This window comes from Nematolebias whitei, chromosome 14, assembly GCF_014905685.2.
Source record: "Nematolebias whitei isolate Nwh7 chromosome 14, NemWhi1, whole genome shotgun sequence".
Classification (NCBI taxonomy): domain Eukaryota; kingdom Metazoa; phylum Chordata; class Actinopteri; order Cyprinodontiformes; family Rivulidae; genus Nematolebias; species Nematolebias whitei.
In genome coordinates this window covers 36,962,324-36,986,313 of record NC_056511.1, presented here as the reverse complement: position 1 = coordinate 36,986,313, position 23,990 = coordinate 36,962,324, and the positions used below count along the sequence as shown (strand labels likewise).

Below are 23,990 nucleotides of genomic sequence, written 5' to 3'. Positions count from 1 at the left end.
ATGTCCAGCACCAACGCCATCTGCTTGTGCCCGCCCTGCAAGACCGGCTACATGCTGAGTTTTGACCGACACGACACCTGCGAAGGATGCCTGGGTCCACGCCGACCTCGCCTCCTCCTGCCTTCTCTGTGACCTCCTCCTGCCGTCTCTGTGACCTCCTCCCTCCTGAAGAGAGGCAGAGGCGAGCAGCCTTGTTTAAGGCTGACGTCGAGGAGCGCCTCTCCATGGCGGGGGACTGTTCGCTGGACAACGCCATTGCCTTTTTTGACGCCAAGTCTTGGAGCGAATCGGATGGTTCCTCCGGGACAGGCGACGTCAGCAGCAGCCCCGCTGCTCATTCCCTCCCAGAGAGCGTAGTGTTGGAACAAGGGGGGCTGAGCGAATGCTCAACCCCGCCGGGCCTTTCCACATCAGCGACCACACCGCTCCCAGCCGTCGGTGCCCTCCTCTCGGAGCTGCCCGGCATGGCTCTATCGGAACCATCGCAAATATTATTAGACTTGAAAATCTGTGCACAGTAGTTCTTTTTCTCCTGTCTGCATGGTCAACTGCATGTGGCCCCTCCTTCTCCCTCATTGAATACAAACACCCAACCCCTCACCTGCACGCGTTTCCTGCTTCACCAGCTGGGTGGAGTTTAACGCATCAAATAAACACGGGAGATATTTAGAGCAGCTTAGTTGTGGAGCAAAAAGGAAAACAGTGGCTGTTATTTAGAGATGGTTTGGATTTAAATTGTCAGATGAGTAGCAGAAGAATGTTTTCTGTAGACGATATCAAAAACAAGTCCCGATAAAAGGTCGGCACTGCAAATCTTTTTCACCGTTTAAAACAGCGCTGTAAGTGGAGTATGAAGCATGTGTGACCTTCAGCTCAGAATGTGTTTTCAACCTCATTCCCTGAGACAAACCATGGGTCAAAACTCATTTAGCCGTGCTGTCTTATGAGAGCAGCAGTGAGAGGTAGCGCCACAGTAATAAAACAGCAGCTTATCATATCGCTAAAGACATGGTGCTTAGCGGCTAACAGACTGCTAAAGGTAGCCGTCTGTTAGTCGCTAAGGACCACATCTTTAGCGATATGATAAGTCACTGCTTTATTAATGTTGCAATACCTCTCACTGTAAGACTTAAAGGAGAACTACTGTACACAGATTTTTATCTGCCCGTCCAACTTCACGCAGCCCCTCCTCCCAAACACAGCCCCTCACACGCTGCTTCACACACACTTAATAATGTTGTGAAGGCGGAGCAGCTGAAGAGAATTATTTAATATATGTTAATAGTTAATTTTTTAGACATTTATATTTTAGTTACAGATGTTTGTTAATAAATGTGCCTGTGACGATTGGGACAAAGCTTTGACTCAGAAATATATTTTTGTTATTACCTTATGGAAAGGAAAAAGTTTATTCATTCAACATGTATTTAAAGGTCAAAGTTTGTCATACGCACCACATGTGGTACATGTGGTGGAACGAAACTGTGTACGCAGAGTCCCAGTTACATCCAACAAAAGTATAAATGTAAAAGAACAACCGTAATAAGATCAAAGATATGAACTAAGATATGAACTAAGAAGAACGTTAAACTAAACACACTAAGCACTAGTAGTACAAAAACAATACGTTGAACAGCAGCACGTTTATTTCTACAGGTTAGTCTCATTGAGCCTCGAGGACTCATTTACAAGAGAGACCTGTTTTTAACAAAGAATAACGACAACAGTAGACAATCATAAAAGAAAGCATATAAATTGAAAACATAAATGAAAGAAAATTATATTCATTCATTCAACCTTTATTTACACAAGTTAAAAAAAATTACACAAAAGCAGCTACATTGTAAAATGGTGTAAAATACTACAAACAGGAACATGTCTGCATTGGTTTTTGCCATGAACTTAGCAGATGTTGGAATATCGAGATATATATTGTATATTGCGATTTATTTTAAAAATATTGAGGGATTAATTTTGGTCCATATCACCCAGCCCTAATCACTGCTTAAGTTTTTTTTTTTTTTCTATGAAATGTTTAGTTGAGAAGCAACAATGGTTCACATCCCAACATTTGAACGGTCTAAAATGTTCACATTCTGCAAACAAACTTTTCTTGCTCCCACAACTCTATGGTTTATTGTATAATTTGTACAACAATCATTTTTTTGTCTTCTTTCACCCTGTGTGTCATAATACCTGTGTTTCCCCTATCATTATTCAAGGAGGATGCCCCACCCTGCCAACAGAACATCATACCCCACCTACCAATTCCCCCACCCCTCACGCAGCTCCGCTTTTTCTGGACAGGGCACAGAGCCTGTAGCAGCTCAGCTCAGATTCCAAACTGCATGCAATACAAACGTAGCGCTCCACTACCACCCCACTCACCCCACATCGACAACAGCCGGCACTAACGTTGTGCTACGCTAACCAACCCTTACCCCCTGACAACCATGTGTAATACAAACATAGCACTCAGCTTCCACATTAAGTGTATAATTTTGAGGAAAGAGATTAATCAATACAATTGGAATAAAGCTCAAACATGAGAATGTGGAAAAAGTAAAGTGCTGTGTGAATACTTTTTGGATGCACTGTATATGTAACCCACCCCTATCATTTGAGGAAACTGTTTTCTTGTTTTAATATTGCTTAAAAGTATAGTTTCTTCTAAACAATTGTGGTGACTAGTCCGGTGGCCAAAAATTGATCTATGATGGCCAAAGCCACCCACTGGCCCCTTGCTCTCTCCGCTCGCCAGGAACCGTCACACTGCCCTGCCTCGAACAAGCAAAGAATAAATAAATATAAACTTAACACAGTGTAACTTCTATCCACTTGGCTATTTTGCACCAGAAGCATTGTTTACTTGCATTTCTTGTTTAATTCAGTTCAGAAAAAAATCATCTGGAAAACTACAAACATTCACTATTCAAATCCCACACCAACAAGGGACGTTGGCGTACCACTTTTCTTCAAGTTGCACTTTGCTGATTATCTGATGGAAGTTTAAAACATTGTTTGGGTTTTTATAGAACATTTTCCTCTGATCCAAGTCTTCTTCTACCCTACATGTCTGGTTCTCGCTCGAGGTGGCTGCTCCTGCCCTCCCTCCCCTCTTCTGCTTCGCTCTCTGTGTGTCTGAAGCGCCTGGTACACATCTCTTGAACAAAAACTAAGATTATGGATCTGGTGACCTGGACTTTTCAACACAATCAACAAAATCTTTTCAACAAAATGACAGAGTCCTGGAGAACCCGCTTGTCCAGCTGAGACTCACGTTGTGGGGTACGTCATGGATCCATGGGGAGTTTGGCAGCTGATGTGCCTCTCAGTCTCGTCTTAGGAGAACGCAGAAGACGTTTATATATTTGAATTTATGATAGTAGGGACTCTGCTTTTTGGCAATGGCGGGGCTCTGTTTCATAAACTTTTGAAGAAGACATCGGCAGCAGTTTCGGCCATGACAAAGCTTCCTAGTCAGTATAAGGTTGGTTCGTGCTACGAGTACTCAAAATCAGCTAACTTACGAGCTAAACCGTAAGTTGGAGGCGATTTCTGAGAATCTCATGCCACCTGCGGCTTCTGGGGCTCGTCAGCATGGTGGGATCAAACTTGAAGGAGGTTCATAACATGGATCAGTAGAATGGATTCCCATAAATTAGGTAATTTTGAACCAGAAAGTTCCAAAAGGACTCGAGGCTGATGAAAAATATCTGTCTGCCTGAAGAAAATCAAGAGGCTTATCTGAATCTGACTCCCCTGTTTGGCCTCGGATGTGGGCTATCAAATTTCTCTTGGGTCATGGGTAACTAGGGACAAAAGTTTCATCTATCGCAACCCACTCCTCCCAAGAACTTCTGTGCAGGCTTATCAGAACTGCCAGCTGAAACATCAGAACTGTGGCCTATCTGAAAAACGCTCATGGACAAATCTCAACATCTTGACGTCAAATGCATATGTAATGTGTTTATTATAAATGTGCTTGCTGGTAGAGTATTTTGGTGTCTCAAATCGTGTCCTGATAGGACAAGATGGGAAGAGATCTTTTTTTTTTTTTTTTTTTGGTAATACCACTATCTTCATGGTAAATGGACTGTACTTATATAGCACCTTTCTATCTTATTTCAAGATACTCAAAGCGCTTTACACAACAATCTGTGTCCTCATTTACCCATCCACACAGCACTCAACTAGATCTCTACAAAGCTAATTGAACAAATCATTCTAATGAGACTAATCAGTGCTTTATCACATTCAAACACTGATGGGACACACATCGGAGGCTTGGAGGGGTTCAATGTCTTGCCCAGGGACACTTCGGCATGTGACTGCTGGTGGATTCGAACCCCCAACTCTCGCATTGGAGGACGACTGCTCTAACCACTCGGCCACAGCCACCCCTGGTTCTCCCCTTTTTCTATCTAAAAGTATTCTGATAAAGAATAGGGGCTGCGCTTCTTAGCAGCAGTAACATGCACTCCGTTCATCTTTCGGACGACTGTGCGAACATAATTTCACTGTATTCTGGTACAATGATAATGAAGCTTATTCTGATTCCGATATAAAGCCTTATAAACATAGCTTGAACATCTAACAATATTATGCTACCTGGTTTGTCTCAAAACGGATTAAAGGAAATGTGTCTAATGTGCATTTTATTAATTAACATTGTTGGACAAATGTCCGTAGTCCTTTTATTATCATGCTTCTATTTCTACCTGGCTCTCCCAGTCCCAATTTAGCCATCTTACAGTTTGTGCTAAATTTTTTACATTGACCACTACAAGCAAGATACACACATTAATGCATTTACCACCACTAGAAGTATTATTGTCTAAAGTGAGAACAAGCGCCACCAGCTATTCCCAGGAGCAAAGTGTTCTTTTTGGCAGACATAGTAAAATCTGTTCTGTTGTGGCAAAGAGACACATAGTGTTGAATTCAGAAAGCAAACCAAGCATGTTTAAAGAAGTTTCATTTTTTAAATATTATAAGGATTTCTTTCTTTGCCTCTTGGGCATTTGAAGCAGAAATCTATTTTATGTCAAGCTTTGCTGCATATAAAAATATTGGTTAGATATTGCCCTTATTATTACTCTTTTGATGGAGTTTGAGAAAACACAGGCACAGTTATGCAAGGTTGTCATCACGTCACCAATAAAAGTTTAATTCAGTTGCTTTACCCCCTTCATTTCATATTCAGTGCAGGGAAAATGCATTTTTTTATTCTCTTTATTTTATTTTTCAAATCTATTCCTATCATTCAGAAAGACACCGAATCAGCTTTTTACTGAAGGAAGTGGATTATTTTATTATGTTGTAGGTATGGTATTTCTATACATCCATGCATTACTTGCTTCATTCAATTAGAGTTGTGTGTTTCTGTGTGTTTGTGTTGGAAGGGGGAACGTTTGTTCCTGCTGGCAGGGAACAAGATGCATTTTAGACTACTCCAGTCCATCAAGATGTAGCCTTAAATTTATTTTTAGGTCACTCCTAAATACACCGATGTCTTTGCAGTACTCCTGAATCCCCCCCCCCCCCCCCAATAAACCTGGTTATATGCTTTTATATTTCACAGCTGCTACGGCTGCTAAGGTGTTTTTAAGTCGCAGTTTGGTATGCCTCATTTTTAGTTTCAGCACGTTTTTATGGTTACTGTAGAAAAAGTACAGTAGCCATGTCAAGTGTCCTTTTTTTCTTTTTCTAGATCAGCTAGTTGCTTTTTCTTTCAACTGCAGGGACTGTACGGGTTTTATTGTTGATTTATGGTTTTCTTGCTATTTGAAGTTAGATTTTGAATCTATTTCTTCATACAGGAAAATATGGGGGACGTCCCATTAAATATACATTTGATTTGGCCTTTTTTTGTGTGTCATATCAGTTTGCATTGTTAATTATAAACCTAAAGATGTACAAAATTTTCCCCCACAATGCTGTACACTGAACCATTTCCCCTAGATTACACCCCTAAACTGCGCCCTCTGTGCTCATCCTTACAGCAACATTTGCTGAACTGTGCGGTTTCTTCCTGCAATAAGAGGGTTTCCCATAATGTCTCTCTGCTCTCCATGGAGGGAACAGTACACCGAACAGGTGTGTTCCTTCCTGCAGACATTCCCATTCCTGCTTAGAAAGGATGCTGAAAATTTATAAAAACCGCAGTTGCTAATTTAAAATGTTAAAACACTCTCAAGGCAGTTTTTTTGTTTCCTGATGGGTTAAAAATAGGTCAACGGACAAGGCAGTTCTTGTCTTGATGTATTCCCTTTTTTCCTTGATGACTCGTTTTTAAAGTTTTTATTGCCAGATTTTTTTTTAAATAAATGAAGACTAAATGAAATGGTAGATTATAGTTTTGACTTGGAAAATGTAAGCCTTCAAAGCAATCTCCAAAAAATAACATACTAGATATCAGTTGGCATCACCCTCTGACATCTCCTGCTGTGGACTCTGGAATTAAATTTCTAAGGCGGGGGAGACATGTCTTTATGCATCTGTGTGGCAGATATCTGTTATGAAGTGACAGTTCAGTTTATTAACACACATTCAACTGTTCAGACACTTCTTCACATGGCAGGATTTCTATAAAGAAAATATTCAAAACCCTCAAATCAAGAAAAATAAAAATCGGCTAGAATATTTCAGTGGATTCAACACTACCAGCTCTGTTGCATGTAGAAAATATGAACACATTCAAACGGGATACTGCAATATACTTGTACATTTGAAGAAAGGCTCATTCATCGTTATATTCAGTTTTTATACGCCCATCGAAGACGAGACATTTTACGATTTAGTCCATTTGGTAGAGCTCTCTTGTCTCGCCAATACATTCTAATTTGTTCAAGATAATTTACCAAAATTTAATAACCATCACCACTAGACGGAGTGCCATGCACATTTTTCATCACACCGCTGTCAAGGTCACAAATCAAGGCCAAATTTGAAACAAGGTCTTTGCTTGTCCGAGCTACAACGTCTGACCCACTCAAGATATATCAGTGTTTCCACTACCATTATACAAGCGGGGGTGCACTGCCCTGTTAACAGAACAGAGTTCCCCACCTACCGAACTGAACTGTGCATACCCCCCCTCCCCACACACACACCTGTCGGCACTGGTGTAACGCTAAGCTAGCAGGGCGCAATACAGGCGCACTAGATAAAACGCTAAAGGCAGCGCGAGCTGCCTCTTCCTTCATGCTGGTCTGATGTGTAGACTGCAGGGCCAGCGCTCCCTGTTTTTTTTTTTCTTTTTTAGAACTTTTTATTAACAACATATAAACACAGAACAGTGTTTCCCCTAGTTAGCTTGCCATGGTGGGGCGCTCATCTCATCCATGATTTTTGCTGATGGGGGGTGGGGGGGGGGGGGGGGGAGCCATGTCTGAGTGCAGCTTGTACTAACAGTTTTTGAGCGGGGGTGGGGGGTGTTCAACATGAGGAAAGAGGCAATGTGAGTGCTGCCTTTGTTTTTTTTTAACTAGAGCCTGTATTTTGCGCCACTAGCTTAGTGATATGTCAGTGCCGGGTGGGGGTGGGAGGGACAAGTTCAGTTTGGTAGGCGGGGTGCTCAGTTCTGTTGATGGGGTGGGGCACCACACCTGTATAATGGCAGGGGAAACACTGCAGAACATTGCTGGGGCTGCCAGCTCTTTTTTTTTTTTGCGACCTGTCAATCAGTCCAGTAGGCATGTCAGCAAATGACCAATCGGCAACCTCAAATTGTCCCAAAGGTAAATGCCCCATGTCTGCGGAGTTGACTGCAGCCGTTCAGGGTGGACACTTGAGTATGTAGTCTTAACCCTTTGTGGACAGTGCACACAGTTTTCGCGCGACTGACGGGACGCGCGAGTATATTGGAGCCTTAACTGTGTCCCCCCCCCCCCAATCAAGAAAAATCATTGAGATGAGCGCCCTGCGTAGGTAATACCACTATAATACCTATAAGCGTAGGTCCCAGGTCCCGTGTACTTTATTACTACATATACTTATTTGCAGCAGTAACACACAAATAAATTATTTTTAAAAAATCCTACATTGTGATTTTCTGATTAAAAAAAAAATTGAGATTATGTCTCTCACAGTGGACATGCACCTAAGATGAAAATTCCAGACCCCTCCATGATTTCTAAGTGGTAGAACTTGCAAAGTTGCAGGGTGTTCAAATACTTATGTTCCTCACTGTATAAACTGAATTGAATTGAATTTTATAGAAATTATTTGATGGACAACGACGATCATGGAAATCTAACCAACGGCTTCTCTTCTGTATTTGCAACGAGTATACCTTTAGATTAGGCATTTGTTCTGTGATACAGTATCAGTCAAGTACCTTTGTATTTTTTGTTGTGTTGCTAATCCAAGCAATAAAACAAAATGTATTAGAAGCCACTGAAATGCCCTAAAATTACACAGAAGTGTTTAGGCAGACATTAAACCTGCAAACTGAATTATAACTGGAAGGTTTAAAAGTTTATTAAAATACTGCTGAATTTGTTTAATAAAATAAATAAATAATAATAAGTAATAAAGTATTAAACATTTTATTATTAGAGGAAATATAAAAATAAGTTTTTCCAAATTATATTGTCTATATAAAACTTAATTCTTTTTAAAGAAACTGCCAAGTATAACTGATTTTGTCAGCAATTAACTTGATTTTTAATTTTTGTATAAGTCAAGAGATTCACATAACTTACAAACATTAAAGGGTTTAGTAAAACTCGTAAAACCTGACAAATTATATTTTTTGTTGGCACTTGCGCTTGATACTTCTGTAGTTGAAAAATATTACAGTGCCAGTATTTAAGGTCGTGGCTCTTAAAATTAGACTGGTTAGGGATGGAGTTGTTTTTTGGCAAAACAACAATGGCATATTTGGATTTTGTTGCCAAGCAGTGCAACAGATTTTGTGATATCTTTCTTTTGGCAGCTTGTTGCAGTTCGTTATCTTGTTAAATATTTTGGCAGTCTTGTCGTGTTACTGTGTATTTTCTTTTGAAGTCCCTAACACACTTCCTGTGTCTTTGTGTGCTAAAATCTTGGTGATGTTTGCTGCCTCCTGTGTTTCATACATGCTCTTGTCTGTTTCACTCTCAGCCTTTTCTTTTTTGTCGTCATTACATTAGCATAACGCTTCCCTTTCCTTCTTCCAGAGTGACTGCAGTGTTGTCTCTTGGACCTTCCTCTGTACAGCACTGAGCTCTTGCCTTCAAGTCTTGCTGCAGTTCTGACAGGTGCAGGTGACAGAGTGCATGAGTTAGTTATATTTGAACAAAAGGCATACACAGTCTGATTATAATTCCTGAATTTGGGTCAGTAGGAGGGAGGCTTTTCTCATGATTGAGAACACTAAGTCTCTCTGTAAGCTGCGTGTTGTTTGTTCAAGGCCTCAAAGCCTGCGTTTGTGGTATAAAGTTAGAATCTGGTACCAAAAGATGAGATGGGACAGAAATGATTGCCTTTTAGTATTTTTGACTGTGGGTTTAAAACGTCTGCCATTTTGACAGAAATTATTTCTATGTATTCTGCTGGTCATGTTTAAAGAAAATGATTTCAACCAGAACGGTCAATTGTCTTTCTTATCTTTAAGTTTTTCACTGAGTTCATCTTCATGATTTTCCTGTTGGATATTCTTTTAGCCATAAATATAAAGAACGTGAATTCTGAATTGAAGCACAGACTTTAAACTAACAGAATTTACTTGGTTTGTAAATCAATTTTTAAAAAGTGATTTGTCTAGACAGCCGAAAGTTTAGTTTAGAAGTCAGGGTTTTACCAAATAACCATTTTGGTGTGAACATACAATGTGGTTTCTTATTGCCTTGCTGAAATAAGTAATCTAGACGTTGTATCTGTAATAGGATGTCTGGAGTACAGCGTTGCTCCTAAACATGTTGTGATTGTTGAAAATTATTGGTACACTCACAAAATGCATGTTTGACTTTAATGCAGCCCTGCAGCATCACCGTTGATGACTTATAACCAGTTTGTTTGGAAACCTGTTCGAAACAAAAATTCATAAACCTAGGTAGGTGTGGGCGATATGGAAAAAAATATTTCACACTATTGTCAGGATTCTATCATAGTTTTTACATTAATTCTTTAGCTACTGATTATAGTTTTCACTGTTTTGTAAATTGGCCAACCAAACAATTTTTAATGGAAAAATATAGCTCGATAAGGAGAAATGATCATTGTTCTTATAAATGCACAAAGGAAGTTCAGTCACGATCAACTTGGGTAGCAGATGTGGACAGTGTGCCAGACACAATGGTGCCATCCTGGAGCTTCAATAAATACAAAACATTTAGACCAGATAACATTTTTGCACAGATTTTATTCACTTTGCATAATATTCCAGCTTGTGTCGAGTACAATGGAGATTTAACATAATGCCTATAACGGAAAGCACACTCTGTCTCAGACTGTTTTGCCCACATCAAATATTTTGTTTTAAACTAAAAATTAAACACCTGGGTAAAGTGCACTCTTGATGCGTAAAAGGTAGTTGATGAAGCTAGCCAATCGCTCTGCTCCCCTCACTTGTGTTTCAGTGTATTTAGAGTTTAATAAACATAAGCACAAAATGGAACAAGATATCAATGTGGAAAAGTTTACTTATTTACGTTAGTAGCTAAAATATCTTGTCAGCTCCAAATATAAATTAATGGTTCTCTGCAAAGTCTACCTGTATCCTTTACCATGATTTTAGTATTCCTCCTAAGGTAAAATGCTAAGCAGCTTTTTAGAAGTAGGCACTCAAACTAAACTTGGATGTAAACTTTGACTACTGTTGTAAAATGCAGTGCGATTCACAAGAAAAGCTTTTAAAGTATTATGTCTTAACTGATTGAAAACGGAGCAATTTTTCAATTCCTCATTTTCTATAATTATTAGAATTTCTTTTGAAATGCAGTTACGTCTTTCCACCTCTAGTCTTCTCATGCAAATCCTCTTTATCACATGTTTGTATTAAAATAGTTTGGTTTGCTCTAAAGTCACCTGTTCCCTCTTCTTTCTGTGTTGGGATGATGCTACTGCTGTTTTGAAGTGATTGAAAAAGGTTTATCGTGTTCCATTCAACATGCAAACCTTGTTTGTGTAAACTTTAGAAATGACTGTTGTTTGTGCCTCTCAGTTGGGCAAAAGCCAAGACGGTTCCACATAAGAGCTGGGCTTTTTAGGGACAAACTTCTCCGTTTAGTCTTAATTTTCAGCTTTCTGCTCTAATTTAAATAAGAAATCCACAGTATGGCTTGTACTGTATTTTGTCATGAGTGAATGATCATAATTTCTCTGGGGTGGGAATTAAATGAATTTAAGTTGGAATAAGGTATATTTTTCATTAATAAAACTATTATTTGTGGTACTTTCTTCAACCAAAGGGTATCACATACTCAAATACTGTAATGGTAAGGATAAAAATTGTCCATGTTTTAACATTGAGATGTCTTTCCTAGATAATTTTAGTTTATTAAATATAAACTTTTTTTATCCTATTCTATCCAGTTTGCCAAAGAACATGGTGACTGTGTTTGTGACCTGTGTGTTTTTTGTTGTCTGTAGGTGTGTGGTGCAGTCAGGTGGTGGTGCCTAAGAGGGTGAATGCTGTGCTTGGAAAGAATGTGACTTTGGAGTGCAGGGTGGAGGTTGGCTCAAACCTCACGCTTACTCAAAGTTCCTGGGAGCGCCGTCTACCTTCCGGCTCAGTCGCTGTGGCGGTATACAACCCAGATTTCGGCACTTTCATCCCTCCGGAGTACATCAATCGCTTGCATTTTCGCTCACCCTCCACTCATGATGCCACCATCTTACTGGAGAATGTGGGATTCTCAGACGTGGGGAGCTACACCTGTAAGGTAGCGACATTTCCCCTGGGAAACACTCAAGCGTCCACTACTGTCAATGTCCTTGGTGAGTATGTTTGCATTTTCTGCAGCATCACAAGTTTATTTAAATTAGTCTATGAACTTTAATGAGCAAAGCAGAAACAGGTTGTATAGTATTTAGTTTAATATAATTTTTCAAAGATATTTTTCCCATACCGTAGAACGAAATGGGGGAGTTGGATATACCCTCTGTCCATCCATGAATGTTGTAAGCATGATAACTTGAAAAATAAGTTAGGCACCGAATGTCATTTTGGGGTGTGTCTTCAGAATCTTCAAAAATTAGTCTGCCATGTCAAAATACAAGATGGCCACCCCACTGAAGAAATTTCTAGTTTTTATATTGCTTAAAAGTAGTTTCCTCAAATGATTATTGTGGTCGAAGATTAATCTATGGTAGCCAAGGCCACCACTGGCCACCCCCTGGCTCTGCCTATGTGCCTGGTTGTAGATACAATTGCTCCTACTTGCCATGATCTGTCACTCTGCGCTGCCTTGGACAAGCAAAGAATAAATAAATCTAGCTCTATTCAAAAACGATTGAAACCTCCCAGGGATGGTGGGTATCAGTGTACCGCTCGTTTATTTAGAATGTTTAATATTTGGGGACAAACATGTCAATGTGATGGTTTTCTAGTACCCGTCTATGATGTTTTGGACTTTTCAGTTGGGTCGATCTAAAGTTGCAGGTTTTGATTCATTGTTCAGAGCAAAGAGGCAAGACTTTGTCCAGCTAAAAGATCGATCAAATGTAACCAGGTTTAAATAGTTTTTGTTTTGTTTTGACTGCATATGCTCAAGTTTCAGTATCTGAGTAGCTTCATCTTCTCATTAAAACAAAACTGGTCCATGGTAACACATTTTTGTTGCAGAATTTTGTTATAATTCTGACTGGGATATTGTGTCTTAATACAATCATCTTTTTTTTAATTTTCAGTTATTCATTAATATATTAATTTTTCTGGTTACCTTTTAGAAAGTTTGCAGAGTAAATTGAACTGAAAATATTGTCATGCTTCTTTAAGAACTGCAGAAGACGTTTGATCAGAATGGAGTCTTGATGATGCTAAATGATTGATTGATAGATGAATGATCATTGATAATTACCTGAAGCTGTCTACTTTGACCTTTATGGGGTTTAAACAATTACTAAGTTCAATAGAAAAATCCGAGCAAACATGGTCCTGTTTTTAGTTTAGTATTTTACCTTGTTTTATATGGCACCTTGATTTGATCTTGTTTTATAACACTACTTTTTTATTTTTACTTTATTTGCATTGTATTGTTTGTTGTTTGTACCTTATCTGTGGTTTTGTCTTAAACAGGTCCCTCTTGAAAATGAGTCCTCGTGACTCAATGAGATTAACCTGTATAAATAAAGGTTGAATGAATGATGCTCATGTTTTCCTTTTGCAATAACAGAATTTAATCCGGAAAGGGGAACAAACCTTTTTTTTGTTTGTTCTTTTACGTTTTCCACCATTAGCAGGCCCATTTTTCACATCAAGAGTTTGTTGTGATTAAATGCTTTGTAGCATATAAATAGGTAGCTCATCAGTTTAGTATCCATGCAACACTTGTATTTAAATTTGCAAGTGAAAAGATTTCAACCAGATGGAAGAAATATTTCTCCTGGTAAACTAGGGCAGGACAATAGTTCCATATCGATATATATCACAATATACATTCAGTAACGATGCTATGAGTTTTAAGCACATTTTCAATATTTCAATATATATTACGCTATGATTACAGCGTTTCACTGACATATTTTTTTCTGTTCAGGTTGAAGCAGCTGCTTCAACTGGCGGCTGCTTCAGCCCGAACAGAAAAAGCCGTGACACTTCTATAAGTGTGTGGTGACGTACACGACACACAGAGCTCAAGTCCAGAAGGCGTTAGCTGTAGCAGGCTAGGCTAAGCTCCAACGCGCAGCAAGTTTTCACTTCAAAATGAGTGCCCTTGTCCGTCACAATATGACTGAACAAGCTTTCGCAAGTGAAGAGAAAGCAGATGACATAATTGATAAGAGAGGAAAGACTAATTTGGCAGTGTGGAAGTGGTTCAGCTATCTAAGATCTGATAAACTGAAGGCTTCAGTCAGTGTGCTGCAAAATGTGACGGAGAGTCATTCCAACCAGCGGTGGGAACAAATCTAACTTGTTCCTCTTGACAGAATATGCTGAGAGTCAGAAGCACAAAAGTTTGAGCCAATGTGTCCCTGAAACAACTCCCCCATCTGTATCAAAAGAGAAACCCATGCAGCAAACGCAGATGTTTGCTGCATGGGTTAGGTTATGTTGTTGTTTAAAGTTAAAACTATTAATATTGACAAAATTAAGTTTTATGTTCATTTGACAGTGATTTCAAATTTCTGTGAAGGCTAAATACAAATGAAAGGTGAACATTAATTTATTTGTACAGTTTGTACAATTTTTCTGAGGCTTTTTTATTGTTTATATTGATCAAATTATATTATCAACCGAAATTAAGAAATGTCTCTTGATAAGTTTTGGCCATATCATCCAGCCCTATTAAAAATAATTAAAAACAATAGTGTTATAAAAACAGTAAAATCAAATTTCCATATAAAACAAGGTGAAATACTAAAAATGAGAACATATTTACTCAGATTTTTGTAATGACCTTATCAAGTGTTAAAAATCCTTTAAAGAAATCAAAGCAGACGACTTCAGATCTTAAGGTGTTCCAGGAGCAGAGTAAGAAAAGACGTTTTTGCCGAGTTCAGTTGGCACTAAGGGAATGCAGTTAATGAAGTCCTGAGGATCATATATGATATCTAGAAATCATAAGGTGGTAAATGAAACCAGTTTTGTTTTCTTCGTATATTTTAGTAAACGATTGGACAAAATGTGCTTTGAGTATGTAACTGTATGTTGCATTCAGATTATAAGAAAAAAATACCTGTAATCCAGATCATGTACTTAAAATATGATCAATATTTTGACATTAAAGATTTTACTTTCTGTCCCTGGACATTCTCCATGTTCACATACGTCTACTGATGTTACTGAGTTTCACGAGAATCGACTGCTTTTGAATTTAATGTTTAAGAGCAAATAAAAGGCATAATAAATCGCGTTTAGTCAAGGTCTACGACCAATCCTGAATTATTTGCTCAATTTGTGTTTTCAATTCTGCTGACAGGATTACCCAGTTTCCATTTGAGCCAGAAGTTGCCGGTACACACTCAAAAACCCAGTGTGTGCAACTGCTCAGTCTGTTTTCACAAAGCTGATCATAAGGATGACTAGAGCTTCTAATGATGTGTTGAACTGAAAGCCAGAAAGTGTGAGAATGTTGTCTGTAATGTAGAATAAAGCAGAAATCAAAGCTTTATTTCTTTATATTTCCTTTACATGTTATGCTTGAATGCAGTGGAGCCAAAGGTCTATGTGTCTGCTGGTTCAGCTGCCCTGATCGATGGTGGCAATGAAACTGTGGTGGCCACCTGCATCGCAGAGCGAGCCCGGCCCCCTGCCGACGTGTCCTGGGAGTCCAACCTCTTTGGCCAGTCAGAGGTGCAGCTTTTTGACGACGTCAACGGCACGACCAGCACACAAGTCCGCTACATCTGGCAGCCCACGCGCCACGTCCAGGGCCAAGCACTCACCTGTGTGGTCCGCCACCCAGCTCTGCAGAACGACTTCAGGATCCCCTACGAGCTTAACGTGCAGTGTGGGTACAAGACAGCATAAATGTTAACAGCAGGGCTGAGGGACAGATTTATAATAAGTGATTAGGTTGAGAAACTTTACAGTTTAGCTTTTTAATATTTCTTACAAGTATAGACTTTTTTTTCCTCCGTTTGAAAAATGTTTTTAAAGCTTTCATTAAAAACACTTTATTTCTATAGGGTCAAGTATAAAGCTCTTTGAATGTTTTCATTCGACAGGTTTAATTGTTTTTGGTCTAGTTTGTAATGAAGGAGCAATTTAAAAAAAATTATGTAGTTAGATATTTCAAGGATAAACTGTTTGTAAATAGTTAAATATTCAGATATCTTTTAGTACAACACAACATAACTCAAACTAGCTCTCTACCAGAGTCATTAAATCTATTTTTTATTCATTTATTTAAAATTAAATGTGAAACATTGTTTAGACCAGTCGGAATTAAAAACTTTTGGGTTTAATTGCTTGGTAACATTTGTGTTTTTCTCAACAGTTTATTGCCTTAAATGAGTTAAATGTTTACCGTTCGTTTTCCTCTCTGCAGTTGCTCCTGATATTTCAGTCGTGGGGTATGACGGGGACTGGTACGTGGGCCGAGAAAATGTTCAGATGACGTGCAAAGCCAACGCGAACCCTCCAGCTCATCACTTCAGATGGATCAGGTGTGTGTACCTGCCTTTGTGTATAACGTGTTTGTTGTAATTGGCGCATCAGAGGATGGTGCAGGATCAGAGGTGTTGGACCAGGAGATGTTTGCAGCCATGCGAAACAGAAGATTTGTTTTTGTAAATTATGAAATAAATGGCCTCATTAAGAATTTTTAATGTAAGATTTTAAATTACTTTATAGACGATAAATGCCATGATTTATTTATTTTTTTAACCAATACTTCCTTTGCACCCCCTGGTTTATTCCTGTTTTACTAGTTTCTAGAAAAAACTCAGTCACAGCACACTGAAACTGCAAAGTTATAGCAATATCCATCCATCCATTATCTTTTACCCGCTTCTTCCATTTTGGGTCACGGGGGTCGCCGGTGCCCATGTCCAGCAATCACTGTGCGAGGGGCGGGGTACACCCTGGACAGGTCTCCAGTCCATCACAGGGCCACATAGAGACAAATGAGACAACCAGCCATTCACTCTCTCACTCACACCTAGAGACAATTTAGAGTTACCAATCAGTCTAACATGCATGTTTTTAGTCTGTGGGAGGAAACCGGAGTACCCGGAGAAAACCCACGCATGCACGGAAAGAACATGCAAACCCCACCCAGAAAGGCCCCTGGACTGGGATTTGAATCGGGGACCTGCTCGCTGAGAGGCAGCAGCTCTACCAGTTGTGCCACCGTGCTGCCCGTTATAGCAATATTTCATTTTCAATTGTCCTATGTGCCCTGACATTTGCAGTAAAATTATTTTGACTTGACCATAAAACTTTAAACACGTGTAAAGCACACCGTGCCCTACAACTTTTCAAGAGCTGCGGTGTGAACTGCAGCTCCTCTGCTAGTAGATTTCCTTTAAAAGAGCAGAAATCAACAGATAAGTCTGCAAAAGATGAACTGACAGTAAAATTCTTAATTCGAGCTGTGAAATGTAGCTAACCTCACCATTTGGTTTGATTATAAGTCTTCACCTAATTTGATGCATCAGAATGTACTGTGCCTTTTCTAATGTATGGCCCACTAATACTAAAATCATGATTTAATTATTATTTAAGTGTTTTGCGGACTTAGACATCTTTTTAAGATTTTACCTTCAGTTCCAGTGTCTGAGTGGTGTACCTCGGTGAAATTACTCAAAAGAAAATGTGTAGAGTAGTGTACGCTCAAGTACTTGGGGTGTACCTTTGTCTGTCAAGTCATAAAGTACAGTATATGCAGGTGAAGCTTCTCAGTCATCCAGGTTGCGGTCAATCCAAAAAAAACTACTGGACTGCTATTCTGAAGCTGAAGACTTCCCATCCAGGAGGCTGCATCTATTCAAAAATATATAAAGTATAAATACTTCTAAATGTACCTTCTTGTCCTCTTTCTGCTGTTTGTGTCTCTCAGGCTGGACAGTGAAATGCCTGAAGGGGTGGAAATAAGAAACAGCACTTTGCTCTTCCTGCGTCCGGTCCGACGCAACGACTCGGGCGTTTACAGGTGTGAGGTCGCCAACGACATCAACCTCCGCAGTCGAGACGTGCGCATTCTGATAAAAGGTGAGCGGCGTTTATAGACGGGAACACAGCTGACTCCAGCTGTTTGGTGCATGCGTGCACCTCGTAGAGGGTATCACTGCCTGTGACATTGTCCTTCCAGCTGAAACGTGACACTGTGGACTGACTCACTCATGGTTTTGTGGGTTGGAGCTGATTTGAGATTGTCTTAATGCATGCTGATTAGTTCTGATCAACGGGTCTCCAGATGTTAAACAGGGAGTTCCTGTGTCAAACATCTGTTTGTATTTCTGTCCTGTTAAACCACAGTCCACTGCCTTGGTTCTGTCCTGCTGGCTTGGTGTTTACGTCACATCTCTCTGATGGGAATGATGAGCATGCTCCTCTGGTTTCACAAAATCCTCCTTGCCTGTGGAAACTCTCTTCCTGAATGAAGTTGTGATTATTATGGGATTTCTTTCCCCCTTTTCATGTTCCTCCTTTTTGTGCGTCTTTTATTCCTGCATGTGTCATGCGGTAAGAGGCGAAAGCCTGCAGCCTCACTGTGAGATGATGTCCCAGATTCATGAAACATTAACTAGTCCTTTTCAACTCCTATTTATTATTTATCATCCATATTTCATTTTCCTTTGAGAGGGCCTGTATGTGTGTGCGTGCGCGCGCACAAGTCTGCTCATGTTGGTGTTCTCTTTGTTGCATGTGGTGTTGTGGGTGTGCTCATGTCAGTTCACTGCCTCGCACGAAGTTGTTCAATTTACACACTTGAAAACAACAAACCTCTGCGTTCATGTTTCAGATCTGACTGTTGAATAGTTGCCTCGCATCTTTAAATGACGGTAAAGTGTCAGAGCAGCCTTTCAGCTCAGATTTGTTTCCATGTCTGTAGCTGCTTCTGATTAAACCTTAATGTTTGTTACACAGAATAAAACAAAATAGGCTAGTTGTTTTACCCATAAAGTATACGCTCTGAATAAAATAAAACAAATATCCAGGTGTAAAAACTGTTGTAGTCCTAAGAAAATCAGGTCTCTTGTAAATGAGTCATCTATGCTCAATGAGACTAACCTGTATAAATAAAGGTTGAACGTATTAAAAAAAAAAAAAAAGAGGAATAAAACATTTAAAGCTTGAAAGTTACTAACTTTTTTATTCCATGTCAAATTCCAGTTATTGTAGTAGTTTTTTTAAAACTTGTATGCAAGATGCATACTCTCTCCTTAGGTTTGGATTTATGTTTGTTCAGTCTTTTAAAATCTTGTTAAAGAAATGTTCTTCCACCTTCGTTCTAACCAATCGTTCGACTGGTCATAAGCTGCCAAAAGTCAGCTGTTTTTCACATAAACATATCTGATGTTCATTTTTATTGCTCAATGACATGAGCTGAGGTTTAAATACCATCTTCAAATGAATCAAGCGGCAGGTTTAAGTCCTGCTTTTTGTGTAAGACCTGTAAAGTTTGACAAATGAAAAAGATTAAATCTTTTAATTCAATGCACATAGCCACAATTACATTACGGATTTTTAAAATCACACCAAGTTCAAGAATCTTTATTATCCTCAAAGGGCAATTTGTTTCACAGTCAGTAGGCACACAAACATCTATTCCAGACAAGACACTGAGACATTAAAATAACTACAGAAATCATTACTGTTCATTGAGAAGCCTGATCACTACAGGGATGAACGAGTTCAGTCTGTCAAACATCTGGGCAGCAGATACCTGCATCCAGATGGAAGCAACCTGAACTCACCATGGTGATCTTTATACTTGCAATTTATTTTAAATGTTAAGTCTTGCAGGGTGGAATGTCCTTTGATGATTCCAATCTTACATTTTGGTGTGTGTGTGTGGGTGTGTGTGTGTGGGGGGGGAGGGTGTTAAGGTGCATCCCAAAAAATTTGAATATTGTGGAAAAAATTCAATGTTTGTCTCTTTCGATAGGCGGGTGCAAAAATTCAGTTTCACTGAATAAATGATCGGTCATCTTCAAGTTTGAGAGCAGGTTGTGTAAACACAAACTGAGAAAAAAACAAAAAGTTTCAGTAATTTGTTTATAAAATATGTAAACTAGCTGTGTTCACTGTGGAAACAGCAGTTTGTTGTTCAAATGGAGACCAAGTGAGGTTTCTGGACCCCGTTTTAAATACCTTGCCCTTTTGTTGTTCAAAAAAATCTAAAAAAAATAAATAAAAAAAAATCAACAAAACGTCTGCAGAGTATTTTTGAACTGGGGATTTATTACAACCATAATTAAATGTCTTTGTACCAGAAATAAATTATTATTATTAACAAACTAATAACTTTTCAAACCTGAGACCTCTGAGCTGATGCACCGTAGTTTAGTTGTTTGTCTTCCTGCCCCTTCTTAGAGAAATGCTGATGTAGCTGTTCATCTTTCTCTCCCTTTCACTCCCCCCCCCCCCCTCCATTAGATCCTCCCACCATGCCTTCCACCATTACCACTCCTGTCCTCTCTGGCTCCACCTTTGTGATTGATAAGGGCCATGTCCTTCTAAGCTCCCCCACCCTTGAAGCCCTTCCTGAAAGTAATCTTGGCACCATAGTGGGCGGGGCTGTGGGCGGGGCCTTGTTCCTGCTTCTGGTTTTGACTCTGGTCGGAGCGTGTTACCTGCGGAAACAACAGACTTTTCATGGCAGCTACTACGCCAAGCAGAACCTGGGCCTCGGCGAGCTCCAGAAGGCACCTGCGCAGCACGAACTCCGTCCCCCCAAAGCAAGCAGCAGCTCTCGCAGCCAGGACCACGACCGAGAGGAGTGGGGCGACCGTGACCGGCGCCACTATAACAACTACAACGGAGAACAGTATCCTGTTAACGGGTACACGAGGGCCATGAGGGAGAGCGGGCGCCTCAACCAGCAGCAGACTCATCTTCAGGAAAACACCCAGGTTCCTGGTCAACAAGCCACAAGTACCAGATACGCTCATTCACCTAAACCACAGAGAAACGGCGCCCCCTACCGGTCGGATGACTGCTACAATAGCAGGGCGGAGGGTGATTTTGTGTCTCATACTGATGGCTCAGTCATCTCACGTAGAGAGTGGTACGTTTGACAAGCTGCGTGGTTCTGCAGAAGCAGAAAAACAACAAAGCTTTGTTAATCAAACTAGAAAAAAAGAACACCTTATTACTTTTTTTACACGCACACACCTTTACTAGACTGTAGCTGCTTTGTGTAGTTCAAGTGTTCAGGCTGACACTTGAAACAGGAGGCTTGTGTTTTTGATGGGGACAAAGAGGAAACTGTTCTTCTAGTTCTTGACTGCATATCTGGACCTGTTGGTACTTTGTGAGTTGCTGCCTTACGATTTGGACAACCACAGTTAATTTAGCATTTATGTATTTTCTGCTGAAGTCCTGCAGGCTGTCGAATATGACGTGGCTGTCTTTGAAAAGTGTTACCTCATACAGAATCAGTGTTATTTTCTTATACGAACAAATAATGGATCATTTCACGTCCGCTCATCAGACCCTGTTTAAAGACTTCTTTCTTAAATTCATCTGAGATGATTGATCTCTGACTTTGTGAATGTTTCAAAATTGAGCGAAGTTGATCCTTAAAGCTCCATTTGATGCTGTCTACCAGTTCAGTTTAAGCCTCAATCTTTATTTTCCCACTGAGTCAATACTCATGAAATCCTAAAGCATCAGTTCAGATCTTTTTTTGAAGGTAGGGTTCAGTGCAGTTATGAATAAATATCTTACCTGTTAAAGATAACTAAACAACTTCAGTTTGGAGAAATGGTTTAATTCTGTCTGGGTTGACGTGCTAATTACTAGTCTGATCGCAGCCATTATCAAAATGGGTTGCTGTTCTCTTAAAACCAAATCCCATTAAATCATCTAAACATTCTTATAAACTTCTACCAGTCTGTCAATTGTCTGTTGCCCAGATAGTTATAGTGAATTATATGTCCTTCGTAGCAGCAGCAAGCTATAGCACTTTGGTGTATTCTAGGACATTTCCAGAAAGAAAATCAATTCCATAATTTACAGCAAAGTAAAGTTTTCTAAAATAACGTTCACAGGAACTGCTTGACTGGAGTTGTCTCAAGATGGCAGCGATCCACTTTGGTTTTGCTCCAACTAGCCATTCAGCTCTTCAGTCCACTCAAAAACAAACCATTTCTCCAAACTGGAGTTGTTCAAAGAGCTGTTTATAACAGGTAAGATAGTGACTGTTCACAACCTCTCCACAGGACCACACTTTAAAAGATCTGCCTTTAAGGACCGTTTGCAGCAAAGCATTTGTTTTAATGTTTAATCAAGTTTACAAAATTATGTTAAAAGCATTAAATTTAAATCAAAACACTATAAAATGTTTAAGTAAAATAAGTTTATTTATTTTAGTCAGAAGTTCAAGTTTAGTACATTTTTCAGCTGATATAGAAAAATAAAGCATTACAGACCAAACTGAAACTTTTCATAGTTGAGGTTTAGATTACTGTAGGATTATAATCTCAGCTCCTTAATCTGACATGAACACTGAGGGTGGGTTGAGTTGATGTGAAATGAGCCCAGCTTGTTTTCAAAAACGTCAAAACTTTTTCTCTTCAGTCATGTCAAACCATAAAACCTTGACGGGAGGAAAATTAAACTGTTTGGTTCTTTTAATTTATAGCCGCACAGCCGAGCCATAACAGACTCTGTAACAAATCCAGGCCCGTTGATGACTGATGGTCTGCGCACACTCGTGGTCGTACAACCGACGGCACCGCTTCCTTGATGGATGACTGACTCATCAGACTAATTTGTTTTCAACAAAGCCTCTGCTCTTGTTCAAAATCACAATGCACGGGTGTTTGAGAGCTTGACCACTGTGTGTCCCGGTGAAGAAATGTGAACTTTTCTCCTGCTTGTCCTCACTTTGTGTTTTCCCTCCAGTAGAGAGGGGCGGTTAGAGCAGGATTTACAGCTTCGAGCCTTAATATGCAGGAAATGACGCAAACATATCTTGAGTTTTGGTAGCAGGCAAATATCTACTTTAACATTTTGGAAGGAGTGGTTGGTTATCGTCATGAGTTTGGTTCAAACTGTCATTTTTGTCATAAAGTACTGCCTCTGTTTAGGGATGTTAACCTGGATATTGAAGAGTGCCGTCAGCGGCGTGGTGTTTGAAAGAAACAAGCATTTTGTTGCACTCTTTCCAGCCTTCAACCACTGAAGATCTCCGTTAGTCGCAGATTCTGAAGCGCTTTTTTTCAGCTAAACATGCAATTATGTTACAGCAAAAATGAAGAAAATCTAAATTAGGAAGGCACATTTATTTTTCTCACCTGTGATTGTCAGCACTTTTAACTCCTCCGCAGCTCAGACGTGACAAAACATTCTGCTGCACTCTTTGAAAACCTAAAACCAACAAAAAAAAACATGTTTACCGAACCCGTTTCAGGCTGGATTTAATATGTATTCCTTTTTGTAACCAGCCATATTCTGTTGCCAGTCGATACTCCGTAACCAGGGGTGTGCAGTTCTGGTCCTCGAGGGCCACCATTCTGCAGGTTCCTCTGCTCGACACACCTGAACTGAATCAATAGGTGATAAACAAGTTTCTGCTGAACATGTAGAGATTCAACCACTGAAGCAGGCATGTAACAAGTGGAACATGCAGGATAGTGGCCTTCAGGGACCAACATTGGACACCACTGTTCTAAACATGGCAGGATGTATCAAGTACTGTATCTAAACCTAGAAGAAAATGTTATTTTGTGTGTACCAGTCAGTGTTTGGGGGCTGTAGAGCTCTAACAGTCCTCACGTGCAGCACTGACAAAGCTATCATGGATGTAAAGTTTTGTACACGGATCAAATGGGACGTATTCTGGCACCGCACGAAGGAGACGTTTATTTGTGTACACAGATTGTGAATACAACTTTTAGTAGAATGGTCCGATTTATGACCTTTGCAGCCAGTTGCCAAATGTCTGTTTAACTTGTATTTATTTAGCAGTAGGACAAAAGTGTGTACACTATTACAGAGAGATCATGAGTTAAGTATTACCGTTGTGTACAGGGTAGAAAAATATGCTTTAACATTGTTAAAAACTGAACTGTTTATCGTCCGGTTGTGAATCTTGTGCAGTGAATCAAAGCTGCAAATGTAATGAGATTTAATGGAAAGCCATTTCAACTAGCAGCAGAGAATTCAACCACCCCCCGCCAGAGCTTATGGTTTACATAGTTTCAAATACGTGTGCAGTAAAGTAGAT

At 39.6% G+C, this 23,990-nt stretch overlaps 1 protein-coding gene across 1 annotated transcript; it reads left to right on the top strand.

Annotated features, from left to right (window-relative positions):
- Nucleotides 1-20,835, top strand: nectin3b (nectin cell adhesion molecule 3b). The gene is made up of 6 exons (XM_037687676.1): nucleotides 1-94; nucleotides 11,578-11,925; nucleotides 15,300-15,599; nucleotides 16,140-16,257; nucleotides 17,652-17,803; nucleotides 20,195-20,835. The coding sequence occupies exons 1-6, from the start codon at nucleotides 1-3 to the stop codon at nucleotides 20,833-20,835; spliced, it is 1,653 nt and encodes a 550-aa protein (XP_037543604.1).
- Nucleotides 20,836-23,990: the final 3,155 nt, after the last annotated feature.